Source organism: Octopus bimaculoides, chromosome 14, assembly GCF_046866305.1.
Source record: "Octopus bimaculoides isolate indiv1 chromosome 14, ASM4686630v1, whole genome shotgun sequence".
In the NCBI taxonomy this organism is placed as follows: Eukaryota; Metazoa; Mollusca; class Cephalopoda; order Octopoda; family Octopodidae; genus Octopus; species Octopus bimaculoides.
Window position 1 is genome coordinate 47,821,793 of NC_142941.1, and position 12,901 is coordinate 47,834,693.

The 12,901-nt window shown below is 39.0% G+C and overlaps 1 protein-coding gene across 7 annotated transcripts in view; it reads left to right on the top strand.

Annotated features, from left to right (window-relative positions):
* Nucleotides 1-12,901, top strand: part of LOC106882916 (regulator of G protein signaling 12) — a 105,888-nt gene that overhangs the window by 70,364 nt on the left and 22,623 nt on the right. For all 7 annotated transcript variants that reach the window (XM_014933746.3, XM_052972898.2, XM_014933753.3 and 4 more), the window contains 3 exons: nucleotides 4,887-5,173; nucleotides 6,901-8,874; nucleotides 9,714-9,815. In XM_014933746.3, the coding sequence (XP_014789232.1) occupies nucleotides 4,887-5,173; nucleotides 6,901-8,874; nucleotides 9,714-9,815 (2,363 nt within the window). The remainder of the gene's footprint in view (nucleotides 1-4,886; nucleotides 5,174-6,900; nucleotides 8,875-9,713; nucleotides 9,816-12,901) is intronic.

Below are 12,901 nucleotides of genomic sequence, written 5' to 3' on the forward strand. Positions count from 1 at the left end.
ACTATGTTTAGGCTGAAGGATTTGTTAAACCAGGTGAATTATCATTTTTCTGGTCTTGTTTAGCTCTGGGTATATATTCTAATTCCTCTTTTAAACTCTTCATTTTAGGATCTAATTTTCGATAATTCTGCGGAGATTCTTTGTTTTATGTTGCTGATTAAGTTTTTAATTATTGAATTTGGAACGTGTGCCTGTTCATAGCAACACTTTGTTCAGTTTTCTTAGGTCCACCTATTCTACCTTCTGCAGCAACCTCACAACACACTCTCTCACCCCCTCTCTTCCATCTCCATACAGTCTCTTTTGTTACTCTCTACACTATTAATCTCTCACTACAAATCATCATTATTTTCATCTTATTCTTTCCTTCTGTCAAGGTAGTTCTTTAGTCTTGTGAGTTACAAGGCGACCTCACTGATGATGGTGTCACGAAAGAGCATCTAGTGCCCTCTGTTGAGTGGTTTGTAAAAGGAAGGCCATTGAGCCGCATAAATCATGCAAAAACTCCCCCGAACTTGCTTGCCTTGTCCCAGAATTTGAAATCAACACACACACATTTATATATATATATATATATATATATATATATATATATATATATAGACTTTGGTCAGATGGAGGTGATGACTCCACCTTTGGCGTTTCTCATCCAAGTGCATCGGAGTTTGTCATTCAAGAATTGGTTTACATAATCTCTTAAGGGCTTACCGCTCTTCTTTATGATCTTCGAACTGGAATAACTGCCACCACACACTTGCACACATGCTGTTTCCATTGCCGGATTTGCCATGATACAAGTGGTAAATTGTAACAAATAGCTCAATGAACATTAAGAAAAGTGTTGTTGGTAGGACAAAATAATTTGCTTATATTATCAGAGTGTGAAATGAATAAAGTTTATATAACAGGTTATTATATTTCGTTGTGGGCTGTGAAAGAAAACTGAAGTTTTGTTCTATTTGTTCAATAAATTTCATAGTTTTTTGTCTACGGAGTCCAGGTCCAGAACATGTCTACCTTGGTCTTTCACAGTTTGTTCTTGATATCTTGTCAGACAAAAGAAGAAATGTCGAGGTTGTGGGGGGGGGGGGCATTGTTGCACTCTGCTTTGGGCATCAGATTTAATCCACTTGTTAACGATATATAATGTATAGCTTGACATTTCTTACATGTGGAGCTAGCTGTATATATTTATACACATCATTACCAACTCGACTTGTGCTATTTTCCCTTTGTCTCTCCATCTCTCTCTCTCTGTGTATGTTTGTGTGTTACTCTAGGTTGGAGGTGGAGGCAATAATTTGTAGTCCTTGCTGTCATCCACTGAAATATCACCTTAGTGACCTCCCTCACTCCACAAGAACATTTATTCACCCCTTACCCCGAAGGGCTTTTTACTCATGTAATGTGCTGCTTGAACTACAACCCTCCCCCGCTCCTCCACTTTCACTGCGTATGTGTGCTAGACAGTGAGTGTTATCCCGTGTGCGTGTGTGCCGTTGCGTTTGGGTGTCGCTATGTCAGTTGTAGACAGAAATAAATGTTTGACATGTTTGAGCATGCGACAGTTACAGACATACCTATACAGTTACACACACACACACACAGCTAAACAGTCTCTGTTGCTTGCATAGGAACATCGTGTAATGTCTAACCACCCTGTGCTCAGCCGTGCAACTGACATAAACAGACATTATTAACATTAGTTGGACTAGCTCTCACCGCACACCAAATAGACACTCTATACACACATGCATATACAAGTTCTAAACCGATTTACTGTTGGTGTCTGGCTAATAACCTTGACTTTCTTTCCTTCCATTATTCCCTACACATAGCATACATTGAACATTGCCAATATTTCTCTCCAGGTCGACATTCATATATACCTATAAAACGTCAATACCCCATCCGGCTAAATTCTGCAGGTCTTCTTTAATTAGCCTCCTCTTCCTTTGACCTTCTTGATATCTAATACTAAACGAAAGCAACTCTCTCTATCTCTCTCTCTCTCTCTCTCTCTCTCTCTTCACTGGTCACGTCTGTCTGGTGTGATGTGTCTGATGGAAAGAGTAGTAAAAGGAACAGCTTGATTTATCTGAGAAGCGAGGTGGAAATATTATCAAAACACAGGTAATAATTCTTGGCTCCAGGAATGGCGTCTGGCTTTGAAATACTGCTTCGATAAGTCTTGTCCAACCCATGCCAGCATGGTGGTAGTAAAGATGCTTCTATATAGTCATTTGAAATACAAGAAATAGCAGTTAGATTTCCTTCAAACCACAGATTCCTGCATTATAAAAGGCACACTTGGTAATATAGTCCTAGATATACGTTTTAAATAGTTTTATCAGATGGGCAGCACCCGTTATCAATTGTTGTTGTTGGCGGTGGTGGTGGTGGCAATGACGCCACCACCGCCGTCGTCATCCGCAACTCTTTATGTTGCATCAAAACATTCTCAAAGTTTGAGACTTGACTGCAATGTCTACTACAGATGCGATTCTATTCAGAGTTTTAGGATTGCAATTCTGTTTTGGTGGGCGGGTCTTCTGGAGTACAGCAATGCACCACATATCTCAGTCCTCTGTCGTCTCCTTCATAAGGGTCAGCGTTTTGAGATCAACCTTCAGTACTTCATTCCAGATCTTCCTGGATCTCCCTCTTCCACAACAACTTCTCTCCACTTTAAGTGATTGCCACTTCTTTATGCAACTGTCCTCATCCATCCACATCACCTGGTCAAACCAATACAGTCTCCTCTCTTGCATGCTGCATTTAATTCCTCTTAATGACTTGTAGGGATGTGGTATTTTGTTATGTGACCATAAAGTACTATAAAGTATATTAAGCATTTTTATAAGTCAATGCCATGTCCTACTGTGTTAGCAGTGCGATTTACATCACTTGTTAAGAAATTATGGCCAGTACTGTTTTTTGTTATGACGTTTTGACATTTCATATCCAAAACATCATTACAAAAACCAGTGGTGGCTATGATTTCTATAGAATATTTTTTACTTGTTTCAGTCATTTGACTGGGGCCATGCTGGAGCACTGCCTTTTAGTCGAAGAAATTGACCCCTGGATTTAGCTTAAGATAATTCCTTTTAGTATAAGCACAAGCACTGAAATTGTAGTTAACAATGGAAACAGCAAAACAGCATTCGTTTACTAATGTGTGTGTGTGTGTAATTTTTGTTTATTTTTTTGGTATAATATCATAAAGATGTTGGCAGTGTAAAGAGTCTAATATCTATACCTTCCTACATAAGATAAACAGGTTCAAATATTACCTGGGCAATAAGAGATATATTGAAGAATGAATTCAAGGACTTACAAAGAAGTTTCCTACTTTTTATTGACTCTAGTCTAATCTCAAGCAAATGAAATGCAACTGGTACTTGTCCAAATCACTTCATAGGAACTTGCCTAATCTTACCTGATACTCATGAGGAGTAGCAATTGCCATCAAAGATCCTTTGATTACTTGAATGTGTAGCAAATACAATTTGAGCCATTGACAGTCATTTCTTTTCTATCTTTTCCTCTAGAGACGCTGATTCTGATTTCACTTAAATAATCTCATCCTGTTTATCTGGTGTGTGTGAGAGAGAGAAAGAGGATCAAACATTTCCCTAGGGTTGTTGGGTACAGAAAAGTTTGGAAACTTCTCTACCTTACAATCACTGTATCTTGTCATACATTTGTATCTGTGTGTGTTTACGTGTCTATTGTTATGTGTGTTATACATCTGTGTGGTTGCCTGTAAATCTGTTTGTGTATAAGTAAAGCAAAAAGAAAGTGTACTTGAGTTTGTTTATCTGACATTTCTACTATTTTTTCAGGATGTCTGTGTAACGTATCTGAATGTCTTTTGTGTATTTGCTTCTGGGGATGGGTACGACTGTGCACATTTGTCTCTTGATTGCTTTGTAAATAGTTTTCATAAAACATGGTGGATGTGTTCTGAATGTTGTCATTCCTTGGTCGTGGTCCTCTAATTAGGTCAGCAGTCAGCTGAAGTAGTCCACTGTCACTGGGGCGTAACATTAGATGTGTGTGTGTGTGTGGAGGGTCTCAGTGAGGCAGGACTCTGAAGGCTGGTACTGCAGGGTGGGGGAAGAGTTGTTGGTCTTTCTATACATAGAAACATTACTTCATCAAAACCATTACACCAATTTAAACTGTACTCATTGAAGTGTGCTGTGTTGTTTCATGGTATGAGCTGAGCAATTTACCCAAAAATATTCCCCCCCCCCCCAGCAAACTCCTCAATCCTTAACTCAGCCATATGTTCCAATACATGTCTGTGATCCATTAATTAAATTAAATCTGTGTCAGTCTTAAATACAAAGTTGCTGTTTTAGTCTCACATTGACCTTTATTCTGTAAACAGATGGTCAGAACCATTCCAGCAATGACCATCCCATCTTTTATATGGGTGTCATGTATCTAATGCTACATTATCTAAAGTTGGTGTAAGTACCCTATTTCTTAAAACAGTATGATTGAAGGAAAATTTAACTACTATCTCTAGCTGGTTGAGCTGTTATCATGTATTGGGTAATGTTATCTGGATTACATTATGCCAAAGAGAAAAAGACTGGATGGTCACATCTGGAATACAAGGATAGAGTCAACATGATATAAAGCAACAACTACCCACCCCCACTTCAATGTTCAATGCAGCATTATCATCAGTCCTCACCCTAACATTAGTCATTATAGACACCCATCACCATCACCACCACCACCACTGCTAACCCCCTCCACCACGTCACTCCCACTCTATCCCCACCCCAACCGCAACCTTATATCATTTCAAATTATTATTTGTAACTGCAATTAAAGTTGTAACTTTTTCTTTCTCTTCCCATGTGCAGGGTGCAGCAGCATGAGCAATGTGCACCATCCTCGGCGGCGCAAGCGACGGCCTATGAATGGTGTTAAGACAGTGGATGTTATTCGCGGCACACTTGGCTACGGTTTCACGATTTCTGGTCAGGGTCCTTGTACCCTGAGTTGTATTGTAAGTGGGAGCCCTGCTGAAGCTATTGGCCTCAAACCTGGTGACTTCCTTCTGGCTGTCAATGGGGAGAATGTTTCCAAGGCACCACATGATGAGGTTGTGCGTATGATTGGCACTTCAGTGGGAACCCTTACTCTGCAGGTAAGTTCTTGTTGTTGTTTAGCACCAGGGCAACCTGGATTGGGTAGGACTATGATCAAAGCTGAGCCAACCATGGCCATCCTATTTAAGATTTTGTATTGATTACATTATCTAGTTTGTCTTTTCCTTTTCCAAGATGTTAATGTTTAGTTTGAGGGAGATTTGGTTGCTATTTCTAGCAGGTTGATCAACCACATAGAGGCTCCCATTTGTTGAAGGAGACAAGTCCTCCTTGGTTAGGTGAGTTCAGGATGTGCTAATGTGTAGCTTTTTAATTAGTATTTGACAGATAATGATAAAACTAGTCAACCATGAATAACATTCCTAAAAAAAAACCTGCCCTTAATTCCTGTCTTTGTATTAAAAGTGTTTCTGTACAAGGTCACGCTCAGAAAGAGCCCAGAATACCTGCAACAGTTATGGATTTGGTAGTTCCCTACGTTAATGAAGTTGGATTATTCTTATCTGTAACAACAATGGAAGAACTATCACTGTTTCTCAGAATAGTCCCCTACAATTTTTTTGACTTTCATATTTTTTACTTTATGCATTGAACAAAAATATCAGTTCACAATTTTATGCAAGACTTGAAAATTTTCTCAGACTTTTGGTATTTTATGTCTAATGACCAAAAACTCTTTTCAATCATTGGAACATATTGAAAGGTTCTTGTGATATTTGTTGACAGCTTGGTTATCTCTCTCTCTCTCTCTTTCCCTCTCTCCCATCCCCCTCTCTCTGGTGTTTTGGTAGACATGAATGAAGTATATCATTTATTGGATAGATGGCAAGGGAAAATGTTTTTACAGACTATTTTAGTGACTCCAATTAGGTTCTAAGAAATGAACCGGGCAGGGGACGGATCACTAGAAATTTTTTCTCTTCCATGTTATGGTTGCAGGTGTGTGGGGTTGAGAAGCTTGCTTTGCCACCATCTGCTCTTGAGTTGGATTCCATAGTGCTGTGCTTTAAGCAAATGTCATCCACCATAGCCTTGCGCTGACCAATCAATGATATTTGCTGGACAGAAATTGTGAAGTGGCCTATCATTTACACATTGTGTGTGTGTGGATTATTATAAGGTCAACAGTCCTTGACTAAACGACTCAGAAAGTAGTTTGGTCTTTCTACCTTTGATATTCAAATATTACCAGAGATGACTTAACTTTCACTCTTCTGAGTTCAGTAAAATAAATACCAGACATATACTGGGGTTTCCATACAAATTTATAGTTTTGAATCAGTCTCTTTTGTTGTCTACATGCAGTGTTGTTCAGTAACTTCTTATTCTTGTTCATTTGATTGTTTCATTTGTTAGGCCATGCTCATATTTGGTCACCAACTTCAATGATTTTAGTCTCTCAAAGTGTTTCAATTTGATGGTTATTTTATCAGTTTATGTGTCAAACTGTTATGTCGCAGACATTAAGAGACTCAATATCAACAAAACAATGATTTTTAGATTGATGCAAACATCAACACACACAATTTCACACACACATATAATTCAAACATACATACATATATTTCTAACTCCCTAGCAAGTTCCACTTGTGAGGTATCAGTTTATCTGAGGTTTTAGTAGAAATCACTTGCCCAAGGTACTGTGCTATGGGATCAAACCTGGGCTTGTGGTTGTGAAGTGAACTTCTTAACCAAATGCCTTCAGCCATGTTAATTAATGCTATATCAGTCTGTCTACATTTTATCTTTCTTTCTTTCTGCAGGTAGCTGAAAATGTCAACAACTCTGATTCTTCAGATGAAGATATTCCACAACGGCAGAAGTTCCGACACCCACATCGTTTACGATCTCGACAAGTTGGTGTAAACCGAGTTTTGAAAGATCATAACAGTCAACAAGTGGAACAGGTCACTGCCACGGCTGTCAGGAAGAAACCACCGATTTCAGAAAGTTTACAGTCAGCTGCTCTTCTTAAACAAAAGCCTCCGATTGGTGCTGGGAGACGAAATGTTTGGGACCAGGAGAATACAGGTTTCACAATGCAGGAACCCAATTTAGCTTTTAGAAATGTGTATTTGAATTCCCACACATCACATTTCAATAATGTCCAGAAGGTAGATAAAACTGATTGGGTCCAGAAAACTGTCACAAACCCAGCTGATGGTCAGACTGCTTCAAATGCAGAGCTTTCCAGTAGATTGCATGCAACCAGGAGTTCTCGCAGCGGAAGGCAGTCTGCTCCATGCAATATTGCAATGTCTGTCGACCCAGAGGTATCTGAAGAAGAATGGTCCTTCCAGTGTGACCCAAATGTTGATAAACACTTTGTTGTTGGTTATGTCGGAACCATTGAGATGCCTGGTGACAAAAATTCCCAGCATGCTCGGTTGCAGTCATTTCATAATGCAGTACGCAGGTTGAGACTTGAGAAGAAGATTCACACACTTGTTGCTTTAACAATCTCAGTAAATGGTGTGAAACTGACAAATGCTGTGCGTAAGGTCCTGGCTGTGTACCCTGTGCACAGGATTATGTTTTGTGGCATCTGTCCTGATGACAACCTCTATTTTGGTATTGTGACTTCAAATTGTTCTAATGATGGGAATGAATCCATAAGACTGGAGTATGCCCCTAGTTTCTCTTGTCATGTGTTTAAAGTAAATACTGACATTCAGGCACATTACATGCATGCACAGAAAGCTCGTGTCTTTCAGTTTGAATGCACTCGTAGCCGAGACTTACGCCGTTGCTTTGAGTTTCCCCAAACTGCACTTCCAGTCATTGAACCGATCTCTGCCCTTTATAGAGACAGACAGAACAGTCAAGACAATTTCCCCATCACTCAAGTATTTAATGAACCATCTGTCACTCCAGTTCAGAATGTTGCTGTTAACAGCAGCAGTAGCAGTAGCAGTAGTAGTAATAGTGACAGTGGTCTTGGTTTTGGAAGGGATGACTCCCGTAATGAGGCCGTGTTTGTGGTCGACATGAACCAGTTACCTAATGATCAATACCGAATGACCAATGCCAACAGACATTCTCTCCCTTCACAATCTCTCCATCAACATTTGTCTCCATCTGTCGATACAATGCCCACCCCACAATCGGCGTTCCGTTCAACCAGTGCTGCAAACATGCATGCCCAGACCAAAATCATTTCCAATAATGAAGACCCAAAACAAGGTCGTTTGACTCTCAGAGCCATGCCTAACCCCGTCTTGGATTTACCCTCTCCTTTTGAGCAGCCAAACTGCAGCAACACAAAAGTTTCTGACCAAAATTTAAGCACTACAGGCATTCTGTCATATAAGTATCGTTCCAAGCAGGGTGTGGAACACAGATCTCGGAGCCGAGAAACAGTTTCCAAAATGAATTCTAGCAATCAACGTTTGTCTTCCGGGGAACGTAAGTTTGAACCCCGTCCACTGTCAGCCCCTTATCACCAACTTTCCAATGGGAAATTGACTGTTGTCACTACTTGTTCTTCAAATACTGATTTTCTTGATGATAAACTGAGTCCCAGGGCAACTCCTTGTAATTCCAAATTTAAAATTAGGTCACCATCAGCACCGCCACCAGGCTGTGCTACTGTTGAAGACTCAGAATTTGAACAGAACGTTCGGCGCCCTCTTGAGGAGATATTTGCAATATTCGACTGTGACCGAAATTCAGAAACTTCTGTTGAATCTGCAAATGTTCGGAGGTTTTCAGAAGGTTTTGCTGCTAAGCTCAACAAGGTAGGCTACAAAATTTGAAGTTTGTTGTCAATTTTATTATTTTCTGCTTAACTGTTAATAAGGTGGCCACTACTCAAGAGTACCAAAATCTTGTGAGTAGTTAATAGTTGGGAAGAGTTCTAATAGTTGTTAACTTGAGGAAACAAATGGCTGAGGATTAGAAACTTTATAATTTTAGAGTATGGGTCCAGATATTTTGTGATAACTGGCAGTCTACAATAAGAAAGATGTATTGACTCCCAGTCCAATCTGGAGCAACTAGGAAAATCTATTTTGCTGGACATTTTGGCTGATGATAACTAATGGCTATGGGTTTAATAGTAGTTCTCAGTCTTGGATATCTTTCATTGCTCTTATTCTGTTCCTACTCATATTTCAATTGATCTGAAGACTAAGGGAATATATTTTTATTAATTTGGGAGAGTTCTACCTCCTTATTGTACGCATTGTTTAAGTAATCAGATTTGATCATTGGGAATTAAATATGTCAACTTTAAATAAGGTGTTTATCCTTTAGCCAGCTGACTAACACAGGACCAATTGTAACTCTCAATTTCAATAAAAGATCCTTCCAATATCGGGGGTTGCTATTACCTCTAACGTTTGTCCCCACTCAGCTGGCCTTGCTGCCTCTTGCAAGCTTACTCTCATACACAGTCACACTTTCTTTCTCACTCCAACCCACACTCTAGGAGATCCTCTTATCTAAAACAGAAGAGAATAAGTTTTCTCTATTTACTCCTTTTCCCTTTTACTCAATCTTCTTCTGTTTCTTTATTAATATGTATATCAATTTTCTTTAATTAAATCATTAACTGGTCAATTTCTGTTTATGTCAGGCTGATTCTAAACCACCAATTAACAGTAGTGCTACACATAAATGGAAGAAAGTGGGATCATTTCGACGACCGAAAATATCCAAGTTAAGTCATTCTCATGAGGTTAGTGTTTAAAAGTTGTTTACACGAATATATTAAATTTGTTTAGTTTTTCTTAGTCTTGGAGGTTTAGCTCAATCCATGGGACAGAACTGGATTCAATTATGATCCATGTTAAAATTTGCTGTTTTAATTTTCCATGAGAACAGCACAGAAAGAAGATAAAGTAGAATACATGATTATGTACCTGATGTGTATCTCTGATGTGTAGCCCAATAATGTTTGTTGAATGATGCTTCCATTAATGCATCCAGTTGAAAGCTTATTTTCCAGGAGACTGCTGTTTTTTCCTTGTTCTCAGTTCCTCGACACAGCCTCTGTGTGTGTGTGTGTGTATACACATGTCAAAGAGTGTATATCATCATCTTCATCATTGTTTTGCATGCTTGGATGGGTGAGACACAACCACATTGGGGCAGAACCAAAACCATTCTTCCTAGACTTAGTCATCTTCTCAGATTCCATGAAACGGATGATCATGTAGGAACTGTCTGTGTCTTGGGGAAAAAAAACACTGACGAGGCTCATGTGGGGGAAAGCTCACCAAATGCCACTGGAACTGGAGGAGCAGTGCAGAAGTGGAAGTTGGTGGGCAAGTTACAATGTAAATGAGGCAGACTGCCAGGGGATTTGTGAGACACTTTGCAAGGCTCTGACTGGAGGACAGTTTGACGGCACTAGGTGTAGCAAAGACTGAAACCAAAGTAAAAGCTATTTGATGGCTTTAGATAAAGAAAATAAAGCTGTGACTTGTTGGTGCTGGGATATATGCTGAGATTTGATCAACCCTGGCTGCATCAGTTGGGTGAAGGAGGGGTCTGATGTTAAAAGACTAGGAGCCCTTAACACCCACCAGGGACATACTGATGATGTATCCTAAAGCATCTGTGAGACGTGTCTTGGAACGTGAATTGTGTGGAAAATGGATGTTTAATGATCATTATGATGATAATATATATATATATATATATATATATATATATATATATATATATATATATATATATATATATATACATAGGCAGAGATATGGCTGTGATTAAGAAGTTTGCTTCCCAGCGATATGTTTTTTTGTTTAGTCCCACTACTTTCCACCTTGGCAAATGTTTTCCACTACAAACTCATGTCAAACAAAGCCTTGTGAGTGGATTTGGTGGATGGAAACTGAAAGAAGCCCATCTTCCATAGAAAATTAATAATAAAGGACACTGCTTCTATAATAGTGATGCTTGTCTACTCACACACACGTGTGTGTGTGTGTGTGCATTGAGGTGAGTGTGTTTGTGTCTGCTTCTGTTGACATTATGCCATAGTTGTGAACAAGTGTCACCATTATACAAATGGTGTCCTTCATCACCAATTTTCCATGGAAACCTGTTTGACCCTGAGGAAATACCAACCTTACTTGGAAACAGAAAAGGATTGGCAGAAAGTAGAGTATCCAGGTGTAGAAAATCTGCCACTGAGAATTCTGTCTGACCCAAGGAAGCTTGGAAAAAGTTGATGTTAAAACAATGCTGCTGATGATATATAGATGTGTGTGTGTGTGTCTTTCTCTCTCTCTCTCTCTCTCTCTCTATATATATATATATATTATATATATATATATATATATATGCTTGAGAAGAAGACCCATCAAGCCAAGTAAAATTGCAGTCATGGCAGGCATTGGTGTCATGCAAATGGCACCTGTGCCAGTGGCACATAAAAGCACCCATTACACTCTTGGAGTGGTTGGCATTAGGAAGGGCACCCAACCATAGAAAACCATGCCAAATCAGACTGGAGTCTGGTGCAGCCTTCCAGCATGCCAGCCCTGGTCAACCCTCCAACCCATGCCAGCTAAATGATGATGATGATGATGATGATATATATACACACACATACACGCATACAAATGTATTTGTCCATAATATTGTGAGCTTTGTCTCTACATGTGTGTGTGGGCAGGTAATAAATGTTGTCATAAAGACAACATTATGTTAAATCATTCAAGTCTCGTCTTGTCTGTAACTCCCACCAACACCCCACCTTTCTCCTGTTTCTTTCACTTGATATATTGTCAACCTGGGTGCAATGTGTGTATATGTTTGTGATGGAATGTCTTCGTGCATACCTATGCGTCCTTTCTGCTCTCCAGCTGTCCTTGTATATTTTATAATAAACTGTTTCCAAAGGAAAATCTGTCAGACTATCTTCGATCATTCCATGCTCTCTCTCTCCTGGCATAGCTATACAAACATTGACTCCATGCTGCTGTTACTGTTGTTTCTAAATTTGTTAATGAAATAATGGACTAATTATAACAGTGACAATTAACTATAACACCAATCATTCATTATAAAAGCAGTAATTAATTATGATACCAATATATGATTTTAACAGTAACAAGCAATTAAAATAGCAGCAATGTCGTTAAGCATCCTTCATTAAAATTCTACATAATATGTTCAAAGTCATCACAAGACAGTGTGTCTGGTGGAATTGCTGAAGATGCCAGAGTTGACTGGAATGATATAAGAAGGTGCAATGCATGGCTGTGTATCCATGTGGTTCCAGGATCAATTCCACTTTACAGAACCTCGAGCATGTATTTTCTCATATAACTTTGGGTCAACCAATGCACAATGAGTGGAATTTTATCAGTGGAAACTTTTGAGCTTCCATTATGTTTTCATGTGTATATGTGTGTGGTTGCATATATATATCATCATCATCATCATTTAACGTCCGATGATGTTGATGATGATATATATGCAACCACACACACATACACATACATGTTGAGAGACAAAGTCCTGTTTGTCAACCTCAGTGGGCATTATAAAATTTGTAACATTTTTTTCAAATCAATTTCCTGGCATTTTTTCAAATTGGCTGAGAAAGTTTTCTGTTGTTGGACTGAGCTGAATTATTAACAAAAGCCTTCCATCTGTCCATGTTCTTTGATCAATGAAGCAATAAATGGACAAGAATTTATTTGGTTTTTTGAGCTGACTTGCAGCTTTCGGGGGTCGTGGAGCCAATTAGTTTTTTTCTTAAATTAAAAACTGGATTAAGAGTGGAAGGGCAATGGTAGTAGTAGAACT